The sequence below is a fragment of the Mesocricetus auratus genome, unplaced genomic scaffold (genome assembly GCF_017639785.1).
Source record: "Mesocricetus auratus isolate SY011 unplaced genomic scaffold, BCM_Maur_2.0 Super-Scaffold_100057, whole genome shotgun sequence".
NCBI classification, from domain to species: Eukaryota; Metazoa; Chordata; class Mammalia; order Rodentia; family Cricetidae; genus Mesocricetus; species Mesocricetus auratus.
The window spans coordinates 4,596,334-4,620,945 of record NW_024429233.1 but is presented as its reverse complement, the minus strand read 5'-3'; the positions used below and the strand labels follow the sequence as shown (position 1 = coordinate 4,620,945).

At 44.6% G+C, this 24,612-nt stretch overlaps 1 protein-coding gene across 1 annotated transcript in view; it reads left to right on the top strand.

Moving 5' to 3' along the window:
- Positions 1-407: 407 nt before the first annotated feature.
- The window catches only part of LOC101830115 (zinc finger protein 809-like), a 32,895-nt gene continuing 8,690 nt past the window's right edge, over positions 408-24,612 (top strand). The window contains exons 1-4 of the mRNA XM_013124521.3: positions 408-597; positions 6,022-6,125; positions 8,260-8,386; positions 14,521-14,613. Coding sequence (XP_012979975.2) covers positions 8,353-8,386; positions 14,521-14,613 — 127 coding nt within the window. The 5' untranslated portion in view covers positions 408-597; positions 6,022-6,125; positions 8,260-8,352. The remainder of the gene's footprint in view (positions 598-6,021; positions 6,126-8,259; positions 8,387-14,520; positions 14,614-24,612) is intronic.

The following is a 24,612-nucleotide window of genomic DNA, read 5'->3' as shown; positions in this document are numbered from 1 at the left end:
ATGGCAGTACAAATACACATCAACCCAAAATATCACAGCTTCTGTGTCTGATTTTTATGAAGGTTGATTATCATTTTCATTTATGAAAAGCAACATTTGAATATCAATCATTAGCTGACATAACTTTATGTAGAAGGTTTAACCCTAATCTTCAATTAATTCGGGCCAGGCCCTGAAGTATCGGTTAGAGAGAACTGGATGATACAGAGGCAATCCTACGACCTCTTCTGGCTTTTGTGAGCAACTGCACCCCCACCATTCCCCTTACCCCTCTCCCATAATTCCTCCCTTCCCCCCTTCTCTGGAGAAGACTGCCTGAAGCCCTGTCCAATGGAAAGCACTGTTATTAAGAGTTTCCAATCAGATTCCCTGACAGAGGACCGGCGGGCTTTCTTCGGAACTAAGGTTGTCTTACCACCACTACACCCACCCCCGACACACACACACACCGAACCCCACCCACCGAACCCTGTTCGTATCTGTCCTGGGCTTCCTCTCCGCCTAGGTACTTGGAATTCTCTGCCTGGTCCTGTCACCAGTGACTCGCTGCTGCGGGGAGCTCTGCACTGTGGACTCGGGGTCCAGGAACAGGAAATGGTGAGCTTGACGTCCTGACCTGGGCTCTGTGTGGGCCCGCCGCACCTTCCCGCCCTGCCCCTCTGGGCCTTCCTATCCTGCCCCTCACTGGACATCAGCCTGGCTGGGGCGGCCGAGAGCGACATTCGAAGGTGATCTCACCCAGCGTCCCCGCCATAGCTTTCCCGTACCCTCGCTGTCCCTTCCGCCCAGGGCTCAGCTTGCACTTCTGCGAGTCTTTGTGGTTTTGTAATCTGACTCTCTAAATCTAGGTGTGTGACTTCTAAAGTAGATGAGATTATATACTTGCACCATCAGGGTTGGCACTGGGTCCTGTTTTCGTTGAAGTAAAGAGAGGAACCCACAGCAGAGACAGGCACTTGAGAGGCACCCAGGCATTAGTTGCTCTTCTGTCACCCCTGCTTCCGCTTGTGATGAATCTAGGGGCCAGCAGGTGTGCACAGAGTCTGTGAATGGGTCTGGCCTGATGGGGTCCCAGCACCTTACTCATTGCACACAGGTGGTATTTAAGGAATCTGGATGGCCCAGTGAAAGAGACTTGTAGACCGGGGTACAGGCATGGTGAGAGACACAGATCAAAACGCCCATCAGCTGACTGGCCCTGGGGTGGTGGTGGAGGTTGGTTCCTGTTTCCCTACTTCTAGCATCTGGGAGGGCTTGGCAGGAGGGCAGCTGAAATTGCTGTTTGGGGGACATGACTCAAAAGACTGATTCAGGTGTTCTACAGGGAGCTTTTCAGGATTTCACCTGAACAATCCTCTGCTGTGAAGTTCTGGGCAGTTCAGTCTAGGGCAGGGGACAGAGGGAAAGAAAGACAGTAGGAATCAGGGGAGCAGGAATGGGAACTGTACCCTAAACTTGGCCAGGGGCACATGGATCCTCTGGTTCTTCATCTGTGTTTCTTATGTCTGCAGATCTCTCCCTGTGTCTCTTGTCTCCCCTCATCCTGTCCTTCTTTTTTTCTTTCCCCTTGAAAATAGGTCTCTTTTGACAAGTCTGGCCTGCGACAGAAGTGGAGTGTTTTTGCCATAGCTTGTCTCCCTGAAGCAGTAGCTTGACTATCATGGGACTGCAGAAGACTGGCTACACTAGGCTCAGGAAAACATCTAATGGCTGGAAGAGACCATGCTGATGGTCCCCAGTATATGAAGGTGGACTAGGATGAAAGTATCTTTGGAGGTCTATGGGGGAAAAGGGTTACAAGCCTTCTAGATGTAAAGGGGAAAGACGGTGTGAGGGAAGAAATGAGGGATTTATCAAGGAGAATATGGTCTCAGGTAGGGGATGTAGCCTGCCGAAGTCTGAGGAGTAACTGGAGAGAAATAGTTGTGAGGGACCAAAGTTGGGGGAAGGGTGTCTGAGAGAAGATACTTGGTGAGAGTCTGAGGGAGAGGACATTGTATCAGTCTGAGGTTAATTAAGAGAAATGGTTCTGAGGGAGAAGAGAATGAGGGAAAGCTGTATAAGGGATGAGATTTTTAAGTTAATTTTATTTCTTGAAATTGTAATTATTTCTTGAAATTGTAATTTCCCCTGTTCTCCTTCCAAACTCTTCCATTTCATTTCTGCCATGCTTTCTTTCAGTTTATGTCTTTTTTTTTCTTTAATTGTTACTGTGTGTTCCCAAACACATAATGCAGCCTGTTCAGTCTGTGTAATGTTACTGGAATATCTGTGTGTTCAGGACTGACCATTTGGAATTGGATGACCAATTGGTGTGTTCTTCCCTGGGAAAGACAACTTCTCCTACTCTCAGCATTTTGTTGTTGTCTGTAGTTATTTGTCTGGTGGTAAAGCCCCCACAGATTTTCCCTGTCCATGTTAGCATGTCTGTTGGTGTTGTCCTTTTTCAGGTCATATTTAGGCAGCCATGTTGGTGAGACTTCATGGATATAGCTTATGACATTCCTAGGAGACACAGTCTCACAGCAAACTCTGTTTCTCTAGATCTGATAGTTTTTCTGTGCCCTCTGTGGCAATGGTCCCTGAACCTAGGGTGAAGGAGTTGTGTTGTTGATCTATTAGTTAGGCTTTGACTCCACAGCTGTGCATGTTGAGGGAAACTCTGCCTAATACTGGAAACCAAGACAACTACCGTGGGCTATTGAAGTCATAGATTTTGGAGGAGAGCCTACAACTGCCACTTTGCTGAACCAACATAATCTCTAACTACATTTTAAATATTTGACCATATACCCATAGGTAAATGAAGTCTTCACCCCTCATGAAGGAACTTGCAGCTGAGGGATGAGATTTTGAGGAGATCTGAGAGGGGTTGTAAATTGTGAGGGAGAAGGAGCTTTGGCGGAGATCTGAGTGTCGAAATATAGGCCATGGTAAGATGAGGGAAGAACTGGGGAGATGGCTTAATGTAGAGTACTTGGCATGAAAGTGTGAGGACCCAAGTTCAAACCCCCAGAATCTACATCAAAACAGGGAATGTAGTGAGTGTTTGTAATTTCACAGGCAGAAAAATCCCAGCTATCCTGGAATATCTTATAGAAAAGCAGTGAAAGAGACTGTCTCAAGTTGGAAGGTAAAAACTGACACTTAAGATTGTATTCTAATTTCCACATGAATGCCCATATTCCCATTTCCCCCCTACACACACACACACACACACACACACACACACACACACACACCACTTAAAAAGAAATGAGAGAGGGGACTGGAGAGATGGCTCAAGAGTGCTTGCCACTCTTGCGGAGGACCTGAAGTTGGTTCCCAGCAGTGATGTGGGGCTTCTCACAGCTCCCTGTAGCTCCAGCTCCATCTTCAGGGAATCCAACACTGCTAGTGTCTGTGGGAAGCTGCAATCACCTACACATACACACATATACACATAATTAGAAGTAATAGTTCTTTAAAAGAATACTGGTGGAAAAAAATAAGAATGCTGGTGGAGACAGATAAATTTTTGGGGCTTGCAGACCAACAAGCTGGGCTTAATTGTAAACAAACTCTATGTTGAAAGTAGGAAAGCCTGTCTCAAAAACAAGGTGGACTTACACTGAGGAAGGCACATAAGGTTAACCTGTAGCCTACACACACACACACACACACACACACACACACACACACACACACATACATACCAGCTCCCTCACCCCCCAGGAAAAATTAAGGGGACATAAGAGTTCTTTTATAGTCTGGTGTCTCTCTCCAGCTGAGTATCAAGAATTCCAGAAAAATTAAGATTTCCTGTGAAGGTTGCCTTTGTAGAGACAACAGTCTTATATAACAGTATTTCAAATATGAATGTGAAAATAGCAGTGAATTGTGTTTACAACCTATGAGTACATGACCTTTTACAAGGATGACCTTACATCTTTACCATAAACCTGAAATTTTCTGGGCATCACCCAAACAGTACTATTAATTAATAACAGTAAAAACACCTAAAGTTCTGCAGCCCTTGATTTGCCTTCCATCTATAAGCCTATCCAGTGCAGCTTAGCTCATTTAACTTCCTAAGTGATCCTTTAAAATGCAAGGTCACTAGTCCTTAAAGTCAGTAGTTCTCAAAATCCTGTCTGTCTGTCTGTTTATCATTGATCTAAAGAAACTTAAGGATGTCGCTTGACTCCACATCACTTGTGGGTGGGTGCTCTCCTTTCCATTCCTTTGTCTTAACTTCTTGCTTAAATTGCATTGATAGATTCCAACTCTGTTTCATATAGGCTTTTCCTGAATGTTTTTTTTTCTGTAGTGAAGTCAAGAATTCTGCCATATGGGACTGGAGAGATGGCTCAGTACTTAAGAGCATATATTGTTCTTCCAGAGGACTCAGGTTTGATTCCCAGTTCCATATCAAGTGGTTCACAATTACCTGTAACTTCAGCTTCATGGGGATCCAATTCTCCCTGCTTCTGTGAGCACATGTGCTCCATAATTAAAAGTAATTTTAAAAACCTTAAAAAAGAATCCTGGCTATATCTGAGTGACAGTCTCCAAAAACAATGGCTCAGGTTGTTGCATGGAGCAGAGGAAAGTCATTTTCCACTACTGTTCACAATGAGAGTGGTTTCCAAGTTTCCTTTCGAGGAGGTGGTGGGGGGAAGGTATCTGGAACCCATAAAATGAGAAGAAGGGAGAAGGGGGAAGGTGCAAGGAAAGGCATTGCCCTATTGCTGACACATTTTGAGTAGAGCCTTTCACTACTCAAAAAAGATCCAGTGCCCACATCAACCTCCTATCCAGTATCATGGAGATGCAGAATCAGGATGAGTACCCTGCCAACAAATTCTTAAAATTCCGCCACCCTAGCCGGGCGGTGGTGGCACACGCCTTTAATCCCAGCACTCGGGAGGCAGAGCCAGGCAGATCTCTGTGAGTTCGAGGCCAGGCTGGACCGACAGCATCCAAAACAATACAGAGAAACCCTGTCTCGTAAAAACCAAAAAAACAAAAAACAAAATTCTGCCACCCTATAAGCATTCCCATGCAACTTTCCCTTTCCACATTGTGATCAACATTTTGTTCTGTATGGTATATTTCTAAGTCTCTTATTTTCCTCTCAATTTTGAGCAGTAAATTTTGAGGGATTAAATTGTGTTTGTGAACATTTCACACAAGTAATCTGTGAAGATTCTTTCCTGACTCCATGTTAACAATCTTTGTGCCTCTCTTCTCACCTAGGCACATGACCCTCACCAGGATGCATTTGTTTGTAACTTCACTCTTGCTTACTTTACAGAGTGATATGTCCTCATCCCAGCCTATGTCTTCCAGGTCTCAGGTATTAGAATTATCTAGAATTAGGCAGTTAGTACTACCAGGTACCCAAAGTTGCTCTTGGAGTGTCTTTGGGTCAAAAACAGTCTAAGATGGGATGAGCAGCCTCTTTGGAGAACAGCTGGGTAACCTTCAGTTGAGAGAATGACCTTCTATACTCTTCATCTAAGAATCATTTTAAATGACCATATCTGCCTTTTGACTTAATAGTGTTGTAGTCAACATTCTAATTTTTTAAAATGTTGTTCTAGTACCATTCTATTGCTGTGACAAACATCATAATCAAAACAGTTTGTGAATAAAGGGGTTTATTTTAATTTACATTTCCAGAAACCATGAAATAAGCTGCTTGCTAGCTTGTTCTTTGACTCAACTTAGCTTAGCTTTTAACACAACCCAAGATTACCTGTCTCCAGTGGACTGTGACTTTCCTTTATCAATCAACAATCAAGACAATTCCTCACAGACCAGTCTGATCTGGACATTCTCATAGTTGAGACTCCCTCATAGACTACCAGCTGAAGATAACTGGGACAAATAACAACAATTGACTGCATGATACTTTTATTATTTGTGTGTGGGGGGGTCTTCTGTGTACATGATGTATTTGTGTGGATGTATCACAGTTGAAATGTTGAGGTCAGAGGAAACTTTTGTAAACTCAATTCTCTTCTACCTTCATATTAGGTTCCAAGAATTGAACTCAAGACATCAAGCTTGCTGAGACATAATTTTTATTTTAAAAATAATTATTTTTATGTGTGTTTCACCTTCATGTATCTGTGAATCATGTGAGTACCTCATGGCCTTGGAAGCCAGAAGATGACATCAGATCCCCTGAACTAGAGTTATAGACAGTTGTGACGTGCCATGTGAGTGCTGTGAATGGAACACTGGTCCCCTACAAGAGTGGACAGTGCTTTTGATTGTTGCACTTCACCCCTGTGCAATTTATTTTAAAGAATTTACCTGTTATTTTATAAAATGGCTATGTCTGGATGTCTACTACATTTTATTAGGATGTTTTTGAATAGGGAGGGTTTATTTGGTGACCACACCAATGAGAAATATGACATCCCCTCCTCAAACATTTATTAACTGCCTAAAGCTCCACTGAGAATGATGAGGCCTTATTGCCTATCTTGCATTCACTGTTGATGTGCAAGTAGGCACTGCAGCTGTGAGTTCCTGGGTGCAATACCCAGAACTGCTTGTTATGATAAAGCGTGAGGGGGCTTTAATCCCAGCACAGAGACAGAGGCAGGCAGATCTCTCAGTTCAAGGCCAGCCTGATCTACAGAGAGAGTTCCAGGACAGCCTCCAAAACAATACAGTTTCTACCCTGTCTCGGAAAAAAAAAAAGCATGAGGGCGATCTTAGTGGATTGCATGTCAGGTGAAGGTGGAGGGACAAACATGCCAGGCAGACAAAGCTTAAGTGAGAAGTTTTATTAGAAAGGGGAGGGAAGGGGGAAGGAAAGAGAAAAGAGGTAAAGAGACACAGAGACAGAGAGAGAGGACAGAAGAGAAGAGGAAGACAGGAAAAGTCTTGTCTGCAGTAAAGAGGAGTGGAAAAGGGCATAAGTGGGTAGAGGTCTTTCTTTTAGGGGGTCCTTTGCACCTGCATGTAGACTAGTACCCAAGGAACCATGGGCTGACCAGAGCACTGCCTGAGTGCATTCTGCCAGGTGACAGGGTCAGGCCAGCATAATCCCTGAATCCTTACACTGCTTCTCATGCCCTCTTCAGTGGTGTTCCCTGAGCCTTGGAGGGGATGAGAATAGGTGTGCCATACACTGCTGAGCAGTCAACAATCACTTATTCTCAGCATTCTAATCAGTTACAAGTGTCTATATTAAGTGTTGCAGACTGTGACCAAGCTTCTCTGACCAAGACTGAGAACAGTGCTACATAATTAAAGATGTTTTACAACAGCGTAGGAGGGTTTGCCCTTAGCCATACCCTTTTCCTTTCAAAAACTTGTACTCTGTTTTTTGTTTTGTTTTTGAAATAGAATCTCTCTTCATAGACCATGCTGGCCTAGAACCCACAGAGAACTGCCTGCCTCTACGTTCCCTGAGTAGAGTACTGGAATTAAAGGCATGCATACCCATTTCTACAGCTGTGTTGAATAAGCAGGAAGTTCCTTTCAAAATTACTCCTGGGGATTTCAGCCCATGGACATGGTTACATGCCTATTTAAAACCATTTGTTTTTCTGGAATCCAGGGGTATTTGCATGTGTCCAGATCCCTTTATTCCTAGAGCTTGCAATGGGGGGGAGGGGGCAACCTGTATTCCTTCAAGTCACCTGAGCTGAAGACATTCAATACATGGGCAGATTTAATGGCCCTGGAGTGGCTTCAGGATGGGCGTGATTTTGTTTGTAGTATAACTGCTTAGAAAACACTTTTAAAAATTCTTGAATCCCTGCATTAACACAGATAAGATACTTATGTTAATTTTATTCCATGATACAACTCAAGCAATACCTTCTATAAGACACTTAGTTTCTTCCTGAAAAAGGCAATTTAGAAAGGGGTTTATGAGCATAGTCCATTGATGCAGGGAAGTTACAGGGACAGGAACTTGACATAGCTGGTCATGTTGGATCCATAATCACAGTACAGGGAACACAGAATATTTGCATGCTTAACTCCCTCTCTCCTTTTCTTAAAATTCAGAATCCCACCCTTAAAATAATATAGCCATAGTGAACAGGTCCTTTCACCTCAGGCAGACTACTTGAAAACAAAACAAAAATGGGAATGTCAACTTAATCCACACAGTTTGTCACTGAGGTTCCCTCCCATGGTTCCACATCCTGTCAAGCCTTCAGAGGAAACAACATACAGAGTATAGTAAATTGCTGATTTTATGTTCCCAAAGCTAAGTACTTAGCATTTAAAAGAAATGTATCATTGCAGGGTTCTGTATCATTTGAGGACATCTCTTTGGATTTCACCTGGGATGAGTGGCATGCTCTTGATGCTGCTCAGAGGTCACTCTACAGGGATGTGATGCTAGAGAACTATAGCAGTCTCATGTTCTTGGGTAAGTCTGCCCTATAGGGATTAAATTCTTGGTTGATAATTATTACTGACTCTTTTTTCTTTCTATCTTTTTCTCTTTTTTTTAGTTTTTCAAGACAGGCTTTTTCTGTGTCATACTGGCTATCCTGGAACTTGCATCTTGCTCTGTAGAAAAGGGTAGCCTTAAACTCAGAGGTCAACCTGCCTCTGCCTCTCAAGTGCTGCGTCTTAGGGTTTTATTACTGTGAAGAGACACCATGACCATGGTCATTTAATTGTAGTTGGCTTACAGTTTCAGAGGTTTAGTACATTGTCATCATGGTAGGGAGCATGGCAGCTGGGAGTATGGCCACATGTGGGTAGACATCATGCTGGAGAAGGAGTGAGAGTTCTACATCTTGATCTGCAGGCAGCAGAAGGAGACTGTATCATGCACTGAGTGTGACTTGGGCATTGGAGACCTCAAAGCCAACCCCTACAATGACACATTTCCTCCAACAAGGCCACATTTCCTAATGTCACTTTTTATGGGCCTAGCATTCAAACACATGAGTCTGTGGAGGCCATATCTATTCAAACAACCACATGCTGGGATCAAATGCAAGACATTCAAGGTGTGTCAGAACCATCTTGTGACTAAAGTCATACGAAGGCTGTAAAGCTCCTTCAGAAAAGCAGTCACCATTTTCTGTTGTTTTATTTCAGCCAGTAATTGCAACTCTACAGTTACTAGCCTGCTTCTCTAGCAGTGGCCTGACAGCTCAGGCTGTAGCCTGGAAGGAATTCTGTTCCTGAAGGCACCAGCTCTGTTGCTGCCACTAAAGGTAGCTTTAACTAAATCAATCATTCTGTTTATAAATGAGACTCAGAGATTAAAAGCCTGGGTTGAAAACCTGTAAGCTCAGAGAGAGGCTCAGTAGCGAAAAGCTAACCTCTCCTTGCTGGCATCTCTGAAAGACTCCTGCTTCTGCTTGACCAAACCAGATAAGCCTGCACCACTCCAAATTCTACCCAACTACTTCTTGTGTCTCTCTCAGATGCCCTCTGATGCGCTATGATTATTTTCTGTCAACTAGTTGCTAACTCAGCCTCCTGACCCAGGGTTAATTGTAGGCAGAGTTTTCCTGTTCCAACCACCCGCTCCCAAATAACCACTCAACCAGTAGCTCAGGGTTATCACTAACTAGCTCTTAAAACTTAAATTAACTCATTTCTGTTAATCTATGTGCTGCTCCGAGGCTCCTGACATTTACCTCTCTGGCATGTCTTGCTTCCTCTCCATCTAGCTAATGACTTCTTTGACTTTACCCTTTTTTCCAGTGTCCATAGTTTGGTTGTCCTGTCTATTCTTCCTCCCTGGCTACCAGCCAGTCAGCTTTTTTTAAACCAATTTGAGTGACCAATCTTTACAGTGTACAAAAGAATTATTCCACAGCAGTTAATTTAATTTAATCAGTGCAAATTCAAGGTTGATTTTATTTAATTAATGAATTGGGGTTCAGAGTATGGTCAAAATACCCCCAACAGTTTTCTACAGTGATTTCTCCAAGGTCTAAATACCTCCAGCAAACAACTACTTCATTTTGATGTTTACTGTAAATACCGTTAAAAGCAATTATTTTATTCTAATGTTTAGCCTAGATAACAATGACTCTACTAGATTTCTACTACAGTAAAGAAACATCTATTCACAACTATGAAGTGAGTAGATAAGCCCAAAGAAAGATTCCATCAATTCCAGCATAGAGAATAAATGAAATTAATAGGATTCTTAGAGAACCAGGGCATTTAGTCAGTTGTACCACCAAACAGTCCCAACCATACTCAGATTATATCTACTTGTGCCACATAGTTGGCTGAAAGCCAGTCCTGAATGGAATATTAGTTGGATTTATAACAACCCTATGTGTGAATTTCAAGAGACTCATTATATTATCATCAACCTAGACCCAGAGATCTGCTGTATACTCCTCTGTTGTCATGACCATGGGCCAGTGTCTGCTACAAGTCCCCACGGTTGATTGGCTTTAAGCTAAGAGGAAATAGCAGCATGATAGATTCAGTAACACCCTCCAGTGATGTCCATGTCACTATAAGAATTTTCATTCATTCCTGCAGCCTTAGTTAAGTCTATGTGCCATATGTTCTCCAGTTTCCTCCATTGATGGATACTCACCTTGGCTTTTGTGAATGACATTGTAACACATGGATAGCTACAGATTTCTCTGCATAGTTCTTACTTCCCTTGAATGTTCATCCAACAGTGCAATAGTAGCATCATGCTGTAGTTCCGTTTAGTTTTTTGAGACTACATTATATTGTGTTTCATATTATCTGTACTAGGTTGTATTAATATCACCATTTTATGGGATCTTTTCACATTTGTAACTGTGCATCTTAAGTGACCATGCTAAGATGAGAGAAGCAACACCTCCTTGTGGTTGTGATTGATATTTTCATGATAACTGGTGCACAGAACTTTTTTTATATATTTGTCAACTATCTGTATTTGAAAAGTATCTCTTCAAGACATTTGCCTACTTTTAAGCATATTGACTGTTTCTTCACTTTAGGTGTTAAAGGTCATTATTCTGTAAATGAATGTCTTGTTAAATGAATAGTTTGCTAAAGTAGTTTATCACCCTGTAGGTTGATTTCTTTTATTAGTTGCCTACTTTTCTACAGAGGTGATTTTGAGATTCATGTAATCCTTTTGACTTTTGCTTCTGTTTGTCCTTTTTCACATATATTAAAACACTGCTGTGGCCCTTTGAATGTAATTGCCCCCTATAAGCTCAGAGGGAGTGGCACTATTAGGATGTGTGGCTTTGTTGGAGTGGGTATGGCCTTGTTGGACGAAGTGTGTCAGTGTGGTTGCAGGCTGTGATGTCTCATATATGCTCAAACCATGCTCAAGATCTCAGTTCATGTAAGAACATTTGTCGCTCTCACTAAGTATTCAAGTTGGTTCCCAGCAGCCACATGGTGTCTTCCAATGATCTCTAACTTCAGTTCCAGGGTATCTGATACCCTCTTGTGATCCATATGGGCACTAGGCATGCATTTAGTGCATATACAATCATGCAGGCTCCTTGAAAGAGCTCCATGGTTTGTGCTGCCAAATCCTCATACACACAGAATGAAATAAATCTGGAAGAAAACTTTTAAAGGTTCAATACTTCTAATGTTTGTTTGTTTGGACTTATTTTCAGCAATGCTGAAAATTACATGTAAAATCTTGGCAGCATAGACCATAGAGGCCTTTCAAGGAGGCTCATTCCAGAAAATGAACCATTCTTCATCTTGAATATCCTATCATTGCTCAGTCCAGGCAGTTGTGTGTCTGGGCAGTGAGTTTGGAAGCACAGCCTGTGAAAGCTCCAGGCTGCTGCATACTAACCTGCCAGCACTACTCAGCAATGCTCCCCAGTGCACTGCAACAGTGGGCAGAGGATGAGCCCTAATCAGCGCAACAGTTCCTTGTCTACTGGGGCCACACTCCCATGCCATTCCCTTCACTCTACATCTCTCATCTCTACTTTTGGCATTCTTCATCATGTGTCTCTGCTCCACCATCTTTTCTTTCTAGTTTCATGAGACCACTTTACAAAAGCATCTCACATAATATCTGCCTTTTTGTTGTCATCAGGAGATGCTGTGGGCTCTTCAGAGTCCTCTGCTGCAAGTCTGCCCTCAGTCTTCATGGGTCTCTCAGGCTCTTTGGAGCTGATCCTTGGCTCCAAACGTCCTGGCAGCTGCCACCATCTTAAATAAAATCTATTTTGTAATGCTTATGAGTTTTGTATGCTTGTGTATCTATATACCACATGTAAGCCTGATTCTCTGGGAGGCCAAAAGTGGGTGTTGGATCCTCCAAAACTGAAGTTAACGATGGCTGTGTGCCATCATGCAGGTGCTGGGAATTGAACCCACATCCTGTGGAAGAGCAATAAGTCCTCTTAGCCACGGAAACATCTCCCCAGCCCCAGTATTGAACCTTTTCTTTTTTCTTTGCTTTCTGTTTTTTGTTTGTTTATTGTTTTTTTAGACAGGGTTGCACTTGGCTGGTCTGGAACTTGATGTATAGACCAGGCTGGTCTCAAACTCATAGAAATGTGACTTGCTCTGACTCTGAGTACTGGGATTAAATGCATGCACTACCATGCTTAGTGCTGAGTGGCCCTCTTTAAGGGGATTTTTCTGAATTTCTCAGCAAATTTGTTCTTGTTGAACAAAGAAGGTGTAAAGTTTGATGTGTGACGTATTGTTTTGTCACATGTTATGTCATCAAACATTCTGTGTAGGGTCTAGTGTTTTCTCTTTATAGCATCATTTATAGATAGCCTCGCTTTTCCATTCCCCTTTCTCCTTTGGATGTTGTTTCTTTACCTTATCAGGTTTATATGTCTTCATAAACTAAGAGTGATGAAAGAGCGTATCTTGCTGTGTTCCAAGAGAAAATCATCTCAGGCATGATCCACTGCCCTAGCTGTGGGAAGTGGGTTTGTTATATATAGTCATGGTTTACTGAGGTCTTTTTCACCGGAAGATAAAAATACCTTTTATGCATCCACTGTATTCATATGACTGTTTTTGTTGTGACAGGGTCTCACTCTGCAAATCTGTTTGCTCTGGAACTCACAGAAATCTGTGTGCCCTGACTCCTGACTTCTGTGACTAATGTCAGATGCCACTGTATCTTGAAATACTGCTGTATATTATGTAGTACATGGATATAAGAGTTTCAAATTTCCATGTAGTGAGTGCTGCATTCCTAGTATGACTCACACATGACCATAGTTTCTAATTACTTTATGTGCTATGTTGATTTCTTTGTGCCTCTGTTCATTGGGATTACTGTACCTGAGATTTGGTTGCTGGGTCAATACGTGGCTTTGAAGTCATTGTAATGCTGGTGAATATGTTGACAGCTAAAATGCATGGCTGTACCTCTAGTGTGTGTTATTGTATATGCAAATTTGGCTTTCTTCTTAAAGTGTTTAGAATTCTCTTCATCTTGCTATTTTTCCTGTATATGTGACACAGTCATTTGTTGATGTATGCCTTATATTTCCTGATAATTTTTTGATGGCCTTGTCTTTTTTATACAATACACATGGAAGGAATATTTGCTTTTCAGTGATGTGTTTTAAATTATCCTTATATTCTTTCAATTTTTAAAAATTTGCCTGGGATATCTAATTTATTGATTTGAGAAAGTGTTTCACTATATGGCCCTGACTGGCCTAGGACTCATTACAAACCAGACTGCTTTTTTTTCCAGATTGATCTTTAACTCAACATGACCTGCCTGCCTCTGTCTTGCAAATGCTGGAATTAAATATTTGCTTAACCATACCCAGTAGTTTAGTTTATTTAAAGAATTTTTTAAAATTCATTTTTATTTATGATGTGTGTATGCAGTACCTGCAGAAGTTAGAAGAGAGTGTTAGATTTCCTGAAACTAGAGTTATAAGTGGGTATGTGCCACCCAATATTGGTGCTGGAACTGAACCCGGGTCTGTACAAGTATCAAGTATTCTTAACCACTGAGCTATCTCCTCAGTTCCTTGGCTGGTTGTTTTTATGATTATTCTCTCCTGTATAACTCATTTTAAGTACTTTCTTAGAGTTACGATTGCTGTGAAGAGACATCATGGCCATGGCAACTCTTACAAAGGAGAACATTTAATTGAGGGTCCTTGCTTATAGTTTCAGAGGTTCAGTCCCTATCAAGATAGGGAGCATGGCAGCATGCAGGCAGACATGGTGCTGGAGGAAATGAGACTGACAGTCACACTGAAGGAAGCTTGAACAAAAGAGATCTCAAAGCCTGTCCCTGCAATGACACACTTCTTCCAACAAGGCCATACCTCCTAATAGTGCCAGTTCTTTTGGGGGCCATTTTCTTCCAAACCATCACAAATATCTTTTTTTTGTTTAAATTTTTTGTGTTTCTCTTTTATTCTCCTCTGTTTCTTTTTTCTGGAAACCGTTATGCTGATTTAAGGTGATATTCCAGTCAGTGAAGAATGTTTGTGTAAACCCTCTAATGTCCTAATGAAAGTTTCTGATTCAGTGATCAGATCTGTTGTCTTTTGTTAATGGACTGAACCTAACACTTATGCAAAATTTGTTTATTATTTCCCACTTCAGGATACTGCATGACCAAACCTGAGTTGATCTTCAAGTTGGAGCATGAATTTGAGCCATGGACTATAGTGGAAGCCTCTATCCAGAGCCTTCCAGGTGGGTGAATGCATACTGAACGAGGGAGGTCAGCAAGAGGATAGTTCATCGTGTTGGTTATGTTGAATGCTTTTCACCACCTATCGAGCCCTGACAAGACTCGATTTTTGCAATTTCTGGAAAGAATTAGCCATATCGACCCACCACCAGGTTTTGGTTGTTTCTCATGTGTGTTTCCCTTACCTGGAAACATGCAAGTTTTTAAATGAATGCTGCCGTATTACTGGCACATAACTGATGAGGATAGCAATTAGTCAACATACAGCACTATCTGATAAGGGGAGAACAGAGGACTGATTTACATTAGACTCTCTCAACACACTGATAATGACCATCCTTCATTGGTTCCAACCTCTTTACTTCATAGCTAGTGTTTTTACTTTATTTCCTTTTTTATTCAGTTATTTTGTGTGTATAATTTTATTCTTCCTTACAGGCTTATTTAGCCTTGTATTTTTTTATGTTGTCACCAGATCCATTATCTCATCTGTTTTTCTCTTCTCCTCTCATGTATTCCTTTCTTTTTTCTATTTTTGTTTTTATTTTCCTTTTATTTAACCCTTTTGTCTTAGTTTGGGTTGAATTGCTGTGAAAAGGCACCATGACTTTGGCAACTCTTACAAAGGAAAACATTAACAGGGGCTGCCACTGTTGTCATGGGAAGAAGCATGGTGACATGCAGGTGGACATGGTGCAGGACAAGGAGCTCAAAGTTCTGTCTTAATCTACAGGCAACAGAAGGAGACTCTGCTACACTGGGCATAGTTTGAGCATATGAGACCTCAAAGCTCACATCCACAGTAACAAACTTCCTCCAACAAGGTCATATCTACTCCAAAAAGGCCACACCTTCTAATAGTGCCACCCCCATGGGCCAAGCATTCAAATACATGAGTCTTTGGGAACCAGTCCTACTTAAATCACCACACCTGTTTTCCAGTTTGCTTGCTCTGCTCTTGTTTACTTTTAATTATCTAAGTATGGTTACTATTATTGTTACCATTATTATTACTTTGCTTTTTGAGACAGGTTTTGTCTATGTAGCCTTGGCTGTCCTGGAACTCATTATGTAGACCAGACTGGCCTTGCTTACAAATATTTGCCTGTTTTTGTTTCATAAAGGTGTGTGCTGCTACACCTAGCATAATATTAATTGTTACCTGAAATTTTACTCACATGTTCTTTGGTGTACATTTTTTTAATTTTTATTTATTAAATTCGTTTATTTGTTTACGTTTAGTGTGCGTGTGTGCATGCGTGCGTGTGCGTGTGTGCGTGTGTGTGTGTGTGTGTGTGTGTGTCCCTCGTGTGTGCATGTGTGTGTCCCTCTATACATTATGGCACACTATTGTGGAGGCCAGAGGACAACTTGTCGGGGTTGGTTCCCCTACCATTTGGGTATTGAGGATAGAATTCAGATCAGTATACTGGCAGTAAGCTCCTTTATCCTTTGGGTCATCTTGCAGGCTCTAATTTGTTTTTATATTTATTCTATGTTTATGTCTTTTTTTCTGGTAGCAGTGCTGTTACTGCAATTTGCTTTCTCTTCACTTGAAAGACCCCAGGCGGGGGACTTTCACGGGAGGGAGACCCGAACCCAAGGAACACCGAGACCACGAGCTTGGATGCAACAGCAAGAGGCTTTATTGATAATACACGGGTACCCGGGGCATCTCAGTCTCAGGAACTGAGAGCCCCGAGCTGGGGACTCAGGGGTTCTTTTATAGCAAAAAGCGCAGTACAGAAGCGAGAAGCCTAGTTACAGGTCCCTGATTGGGCAATTTAAATGAGGCTGGGGCTCAGAACGAGGGCAATTGAGGTTTCTCTCAGAACTCAAGTCTCGGCCTTGGCCCTATCTGAGGAACAATAGGTCTCTGTGCTTGCCCAATCTTGCTGGGCTGGCCATCTGGTCACAGAAGACACCCAAAGCCCATGTCCTTGGGCAGAGCTCCCTTCTGATAAAAAAATGACTATTTGGCTGAGCTGTGGGGGAAAGGAATTTTCCATGAGCCTCAGCTTGCCTATGTGTGTAGACTGGGCCGGGGTCTTTCATTCCCCCATTGCTCTTGTAACTGAATGGAATCTTTCATTCAAGGGTTTCTGCCATCTCGAGATCCCTTTGCTTTAGCTGCTGGTATTGTTGAGTCAAGACCAGTGATTGTATCCTTTCTTTTATGAACTGGGTCAGTCTGTTTAAGATGTATGGCCCAAACATCAGAACCAAAAGTATAATGATCAGGGGTCCCAATCTTCCCCCACCAGATCACATAGATCAAAATATAGGGTGGGGAAGGTGTCTGTCAGAGCCCCAAGTTGGGAACTCAGGTTTGCAGTATATCCCGTCCCCAGATTGGTTATCACCCAAGTAATATTGAATACTCAGTGAGGACTTCCCTCAATAAGGGGAAAGGTAAGCATGAAGCATAAAAAAGCAATCAAACAACTCGGGAGAGTCTTATCTTTAGAAGATTTTGAGTGCGTTGGGCCCTGCATCCTGGGTCCGGATCCTCAGGGGAGGCAGCTTTCACAAGCGAGACGTGTATCCAAGCAGCAATCCCATCCACCTTGAGAGCAGTAGGGGTGGTCAACAGGACCGTGTATGGTCCCTTCCAGCGGGGTTCAAGGTTCTTAGCCTGGTGGCGTCGGACCCAAACGCTGTCTCCCACGTAATAGGAGTGGGGGACGATAGGGTGTCTCCTCTGGTCTCGGTAGGCTTGGGCCAGGGGCTTCCAGACTTCCTGCTGGACCAGCTGGAGTGCCTGCAGGTGAGCTTGAAGAGAGGAGGAATTGGCATAGTCAGAAATATCTTGGTCAAAGAACTGAACAAAGGGAATGGTGGTTCCATGTAAAATCTCAAAAGGGGTGAGGCCATGGGGGCCCGGTGTATTCCGGGCACGATAGAGGGCAAGGGGGAGCAAGAGGACCCAGTCTTTAGTGCCAGCTACAAGCGATAATTTAGTTAGAGTCTCCTCAATGGTTCTATTCATTTGCTCTACCTGTCCTGAGCTTTGGGGTCAGTAAGCACAATGCAATTTCCAATTAATCCCCAACAAGGTGGCCACAGACTGACTTACCTGAGAAACAAAGGCAGGCCCGTTGTCTGTCCCCAATACCTGTGGCATTCCGTAACGGGGGAAGATTTCTTCAAGAAGTTTCTTGGTGACCACCTTCGTCGTCTCGTGCTTGGTGGGGTAGGCTTCAGTCCATCCCGAGAAGGTGTCAACAAAAACCATGAGGTCTGTGAAATCTATTTCCCAGTGCATCCCAGGCCGGTGCCCCCGAGCTCGAGTCACCATGGGTAGCTTTAGCCTGGTCATATTGACGCGGGCGCAGGCGTCACATTGCTCAGTCACTTGTTTTATTATTTCTTCTATTCCCAACAGGTGGCGAGTATTTTCTTCCCGGGCTAATAGTTCTCGCATTTTCCTGGAGCTCAAATGAGTGAGTTTGTGTAGGCTGTTAACCAGATATCTAGTCATTAGGCGGGGAAGGGCAGTTTTTCCTTGATAGGTCCAGAGACCATCATGTACTCGGGTCGCCCCCAGTCTTTTCATGGCCTTGATGTCTTTTATCTCATAGTCCCAAGACGGGGAGGTCTTCTCGGAAGCCTCATTAGTTACAGGGACTACAGCTGCCTGAAGGAGGTGACTGCTGCTTTCCAAGGCCAGGGCAGCCTCCCGGGCGGCCAGGTCTGCCCTCCGGTTTCCCCGGGCAACTGGGCTCTCGCCTTTCTGATGCCCTGGGCAATATATGATACTGAGGGCGGTTGGGAGGTGCAGAGCCTCTAAGAGGGCCAGGATTTCCTTTTTATTTTTAATGTCTCTGCCCTCTGAGGTCAATAGCCCCCTTCGCCTATAAATTTCACCATGGATGTGAGCGGTGGCAAAAGCATAGCGGCTGTCTGTGTAAACAGTGAGTTTCTTACCTTCTGCCAGTCTCAGGGCCTGTGTTAAGGCAATCAGTTCTGCTCGTTGGGCTGATGTTCCTGGCGGCAAGGCCTCGGCCCAAATTGTTTCTGACTCAGTTGTCACTGCAGCACCGGCCTCCCGCTCCCCTTGATGTACAAAGCTGCTTCCGTCCGTGAACCAGACAAGGTCAGGGTTGGGAAGGGGTTGATCCGTGAGGTCAGCTCTCGTCCCATGGACCTCAGCCAGGACCTGCAAGCAGTCATGAGTCTCTGCTTCCCCAGGAAGGGGGAAGTAGCGAGGCGGGGTCTAGGGTCACCGGAGCCCCGGAGTGAATTCGGTCCTTGTCCAGCAACAAAGTCTGGTAATGAGTCATCCTGGCATTGGTGAGCCAGCGGCCCGGTGGCTGTCTGATAACCATAGCATGGGGGGCATAAATAGTCAAAGGCTGCCCCAAAGTCAATTTGTGAGAGTCCTTTATGAGAACTGTGGTGGCGGCGATCATGCGGAGACATGGGGGCCATCCTGACGCTACGGGATCTAATCTCTTAGATAGGTAGGCGACCGGTCGTCTCCAGGGCCCAAGTTTTTGAGTTAGGACCCCCTTCGCATAACCCTCTTGCTCAGCCACGAATAAGTCAAAGGGTTTAGTCAGATCAGGTAACCCCAGAGCTGGGGAGCAGAGCAGAGCCTTTTTGATGTCCATGAAGGCTTTTTTTTTTCTGGCTCTCCCCCCAGTCTAAGTTGTCCCGAGATTCCCAGGTCTGCATCCTGCCATTCAAAGGCAAACAGTGGCTGACTGTCTTTGTGTAACCGCAGGCAGAAGAAGGCATCCTTTAAATCCAGGACTGAGTACCAAACATAGTCAGGTGGCAGTCCACTCAGGAGGTTATAGGGATTGGGGACCGTGGGGTGTATGTCCTCAACCCGCTTATTGACTTCCCGGAGGTCCTGGACCGGCCTATAGTCATTGGTTCTGGGCTTTTTGACTGGCAGCAGGGGAGTGTTCCAGGGGGACCGGCAGGGAGTTAGAATGCCCTGCTCCAGTAGCCTCCTAATGTGAGGCTTGATCCCATCGCGGGCCTCCCGGGACATAGGATATTGTTTAATTGAGGCCGGGAGAGCAGATGCCTTTAAATGGACTATGATGGGAGCCTGCTGGAGGGCTAGTCCCATGCCTCCAGTCTCTGCCCAGGACTGGGGAAAGTCGGTCAGCCAGCGGTCCTCTACCTTAAAAGAGTCATCCTTGGGCTCATGTATTCTATATTCCTCTTCTAAGGCTATGGTCAGCACCGTGAGTGGGGCCCCTTCTGGCCCCGTGACTCTTATGTTGGCTTTCTTGAAATGTACTCGAGCCTTTAACTTCGTTAGGAGGTCTCGACCCAGGAGGGGGTATGGACAGTCAGGAACATGTAAAAAGGAGTGCATCACCTTACCGGTCGCTAGGTGGAGCTGGCGGTCCGTGGTCCATCGATACTGCCTCCCGCCGATGGCCCCCTTTGTCCCTCTCTCTACCTATCCTGTCTCTGCTCTGCGACTACTGTGGCCAACAGTTTAGTCATTTCTCTGTTACGCCTCTTGTCCCTCTCTCTACCTATCCTGTCTCTGCTCTTCTGTCTCCATCTTTTCTCTCTCTCTCTTTTATTAAAAATGCGTTCTGCCTCCCTCAATACATCTGGTAGTGTATACCCCTGTCATATGGGGTATACATTCTGTAAGCTTCCTTAAGTCTTTCTAAAAAATGCGGCTGGCGATTCCTCTGCCTTCTGAACTCTCTGTCTTACCTGGGCCAAATTTGTAGATTGCTTACCCGTCTCTTGGAGACTCGCTACAAGCAACTGGCAATAAAGACATAGATGGGTCCTACCTGCCTCAGTGGTGAAGTCCCAGTCTGGGCGATCGAGGGGAAAAGCAGCATCAATTTCATTTGGAAGCTGCGTAGGTTGTCCATTTGTCCCAGGAACATTCTTCCGGGCTTCAAGAAGGACCCGCTGTAGTGAGAACCGATTCTAATAGATCAGTCAGTCTCACGGGGTCTGCTGAAAAGGAAGGGTTATTATTTTTCCAGTTATAAAGATCTGAGGCAGAGAACGGCCAGTAATGCAACTGGCCATCGGGGCCCGTACGGGGAGGCAGGGCGGTTGACCGGAGCGGGCTGAGGCTCAGCGCCGCCCGGAAGAGCCGGAGCAGCCGCCGGGGAGCGGGGCGAGGGCGTGGCGGCCGCTCTCTGTCCGTACCCAGTCCACCGCGGGCCGCGGCGGGGAGAGCGCCGAATCCTAACCATTAGACCACCAGGGAGGCAGACGAAGCTCCCCTCGCACCACCGCCGGTCGCGCCGTCACACTCAGGGCGCCCTTCCCGCAGCGGCCGGGACGCTGAACGTGAACCGGAAATGAGCCGCAGCCCGAGCGGTGCCTGCAGCTGCGGCGGCGGTGGCGGGGGTTAGGGAAGAGGAGGGGGAGGGAGGGTCATAGACCAGCACTTCCCAGGTAACTATATAGGGTACTTGGTCCGGGTGGCCCTGGGGTCCAGGATCCATGACTTTCTCCTTCACCTGGAAGATAATTTGAGAGTTAAAGGTGCCATCTCGTGGCCAGCCAACATCAAAAGTTGGCCATTCAGAAGAGCAAAAGGTGATCCATTGCTTCTTGCGCGCATCGACAGACCGGTTGTGAGCGTATTCCTGGACCTGTTGCCAATGTGAAAGGGTCAGGCTAAGCAGAGTGGTAACTGTCTGGCCCATTTTCTCGAGAGCGATGACAAACGACACTAAGACGGACGAACAGATAAGAAACAAAAACAAACAGATTTTCGCTGCGTGGCTTTGACGAAAGTCAAAAGCAAATTCAGATCGGGGACGGGGGCCTTGTGCTCCCATCCTCGTCCCCTACCAGGATGGAAAATCCCTCGGCCAGTGGGACTTCCCCAAACAGACGGGGCAGATTCCTAGGCATCTACCCCAAACAACCGAGTCCTTAAGGACTCCCAGATACAAACGGGGCAGATTCCCCAAACAAACGGGGCAGATTCCTAGGCATCTACCCCTAACCCAAATGAGTCCCTAAGAACTCCAAACGGGGCAGATTGACATCTACCCCAAACAAATGAGTACTCCAAATACAAACGGGGCAGATTGATATCTACCCCAAACAACTGAGTACTCCAAACGCTACCAGGACGTCTCCTGGAGCTGCAAATACAAATGCATACAGCTGTATACTACAAACGCAGGCGCGAGAACAGGCATAGACAGACACCAGACAACAGAAATAACAGAAATTTAGTCCAGACAATTCTTACCTCCCAGAAGTGGGTCGGTGGTCCCTGGGCGGGGTCTCAGTTTCCCGGCCAATGCACCAAATGAAAGACCCCAGGTGGGGGACTTTCACGGGAGGGAGACCCGAACCCAAGGAACACCGAGACCACGAGCTTGGATGCAACAGCAAGAGGCTTTATTGATAATACACGGGTACCCGGGGCATCTCAGTCTCGGGAACTGAGAGCCCCGAGCTGGGGACTCAGGGGTTCTTTTATAGCAAAAAGCACAGTACAGAAGCGAGAAGCCTAGTTACAGGTCCCTGATTGGGCAATTTAAATGAGGCCGGGGCTCAGAACGAGGGCAATTGAGGTTTCTCTCAGAACTCAAGTCTTGGCCTTGGCCCTATCTGAGGAACAATAGGTCTCTGTGCTTGCCCAATCTTGCTGGGCTTGCCGTCTGGTCACAGAAGACACCCAAAGCCCATGTCCTTGGGCAGAGCTCCCTTCTGATAAAAAAAAAATGACTATTCGGCTGAGCTGTGGGGGAAAGGAATTTTCCATGAGCCTCAGCTTGCCTATGTGTGTAGACTGGGCCGGGGTCTTTCACACTTAGTAGTGGTAGAGATTGAGGCTAGAGATGAAGCTTGCTGACTGAAAAGACTCTGGATGTAAAGTAAAAAGGGCTAGCCATCCTTATACCTGCACAAATGGCACTCTGGAAACACAGTCGTTATGGCAAAATAGCAAGCAAAAGTGACAACTGAGCCATAACATGATCACTCTAATAACCTAATTCAGTAACTAAATTGTCATATATGTGGCTGGTATAGTTAGAGGTCTTGCTGAAGAGGCTATTGCTCATGTTTTGCTAAGTGGACCTAATGTGCCTGCCAGATTGCAGATTAACTATTCATGCATGTGTCTATAGATTAACACCAGTGTCGGTTTGGTTAGGGAAGCTGACTTTTGCAGTGAGTGTTGGCTACAGTAGAACGCATGACTCATTAAAGTGCTAAAACATGAATATGTTGGGCACAGTGGTGAGTCAGGAAGATCTCTGTGAGTTCTGAGGCCAGCCTGGTCTACATAGTGAGTTTCATTACAGGCAGGACTACATAGGCAGATTGTGTCTCAGAAAGAAGAAAGAGGGGGGAGAGAAGAAGGGGGGGAGGGAGGAAAAGAAAAGGAAGGAAAAAAGGAAGGAAAAGGAAGGAAGGATGGAAAAAATAACCCAAAGTGAGAACATTTCATTTAATATAAAGGACAATAGGGGGTGTTCAGTCTTTTTTAAACAGACATTGATTTCGTGAGCAGAAAAGCAAGTAAAAGAAACCAAGGAATACAAGTTAGGAAAGAAATGGGTATTAATTCATTTTTCAGGTGACATGACCCTGTACTTCAGTGACCGTAAAGGCTCTTAAGCATGGTCTAAAAGTAGCAGGTTACACAATCAGCATAGCAAATCAGTATCTTCTCCCTCCCCCCTTTTTTCTGCTAAGAATAAGATCCAAGGTCTTACATATACCAGCCAAGTGTTGTAACCCTAAGATAAAGTTACAAGCTATGCAGTAACTTTTAATGTAACAACATCTCATAAAGCCAAGGATAACCTCAACTTCACTATGTAGTTGAGGATCACCTTGAACTTCTAAAAGGGGTGCCACCTTGCCTAGGTTTTTGAAACCAGGACTTTGTGTGTGCTCTGCAAACACTCTGCCAACTGAATTTAATGCTTACCTTCCAATGTCTTGTCTACATATGAAAAATGAATATGTTGAAGGAAATGAAGAAAATATAATTTAAAATTGCCTTTAAAAAATCTAAGCTACCTATCAATACTATATAAATAGTGTGTGCAGTTAAAACTGAAACACAGTGATGAAATTGAGGAGTTAGCAATATAGCTCAGTGGATAAAGGGGCTTGAGTTCAATCTTTGAGACCAGTATGGTTAAACGAGAGAACAAACACTTATGTACTTGACCTCTGATGTCCACACATATTGTATGGCAAGTGTACACTCTCACATATAGACAAATGATTGAATGTAAAGTTTTTGGTTTTTCTTTCTTCCTTTTTTAAAATTTAAATTAGAAACAAGCTTGTTTTACATGTCAATCCCAGTCCCCTCTCACTCCCCTCCTCCCATGCACCTCACAAACGCCCTATCCCATCCCATTTCCACTCCCCAGGCAGGGTGGGGCCTTCCTTGGGGGGATCTTCAAAGTCTGTCATATCATTAGGAGCAGGGCCTAGGCCGTGCCCCATGTGTCTAGGCTGAGAGAGCATCCCTCTGTGTTAAATGGGCTCCCTAAGTCCATTCATATACTAAGGATAAAAATCCACTACTAGAGGCCCCATAGATTTCCCAGACCTCACAACTGAAACCCATGTTCAAGGGGTCTGGAACAGTCCTATGCTGTTTTCCCAGCTATCAGTCTGGGGCCCATGAGCTCCCCCTTGTACAGGTCAACTGTTTCTGCAGCCTGGTCTTGACCCCTTTGCTCATCACTCCTCCCTCTTCGCAACTAGATTCTAGGAGTTCATCTCTGTTTAGCTGTGGATGTCTGCTTCTGCTTCTATCAGCCACTGGATGAAGGCTCTAGGATGACATATAAGGTAGTCATCAATCTTATTATCAGGGAAGGGCATTTAAGGCACCCTCTCCACTAATACTTAGATTGTTAGTTTGTGTCATCCTTATAGATCTCTGGACATTTCCCTAATACCAAATTTCTCTTTAAACCTATAATGGCTCCCTCTATTATGGTATCTCTTTTCTAGCTCTCTTCTATTATTCCCCTGACTTAGTCTTCCTGCTCCCCCATGTCCTCCTC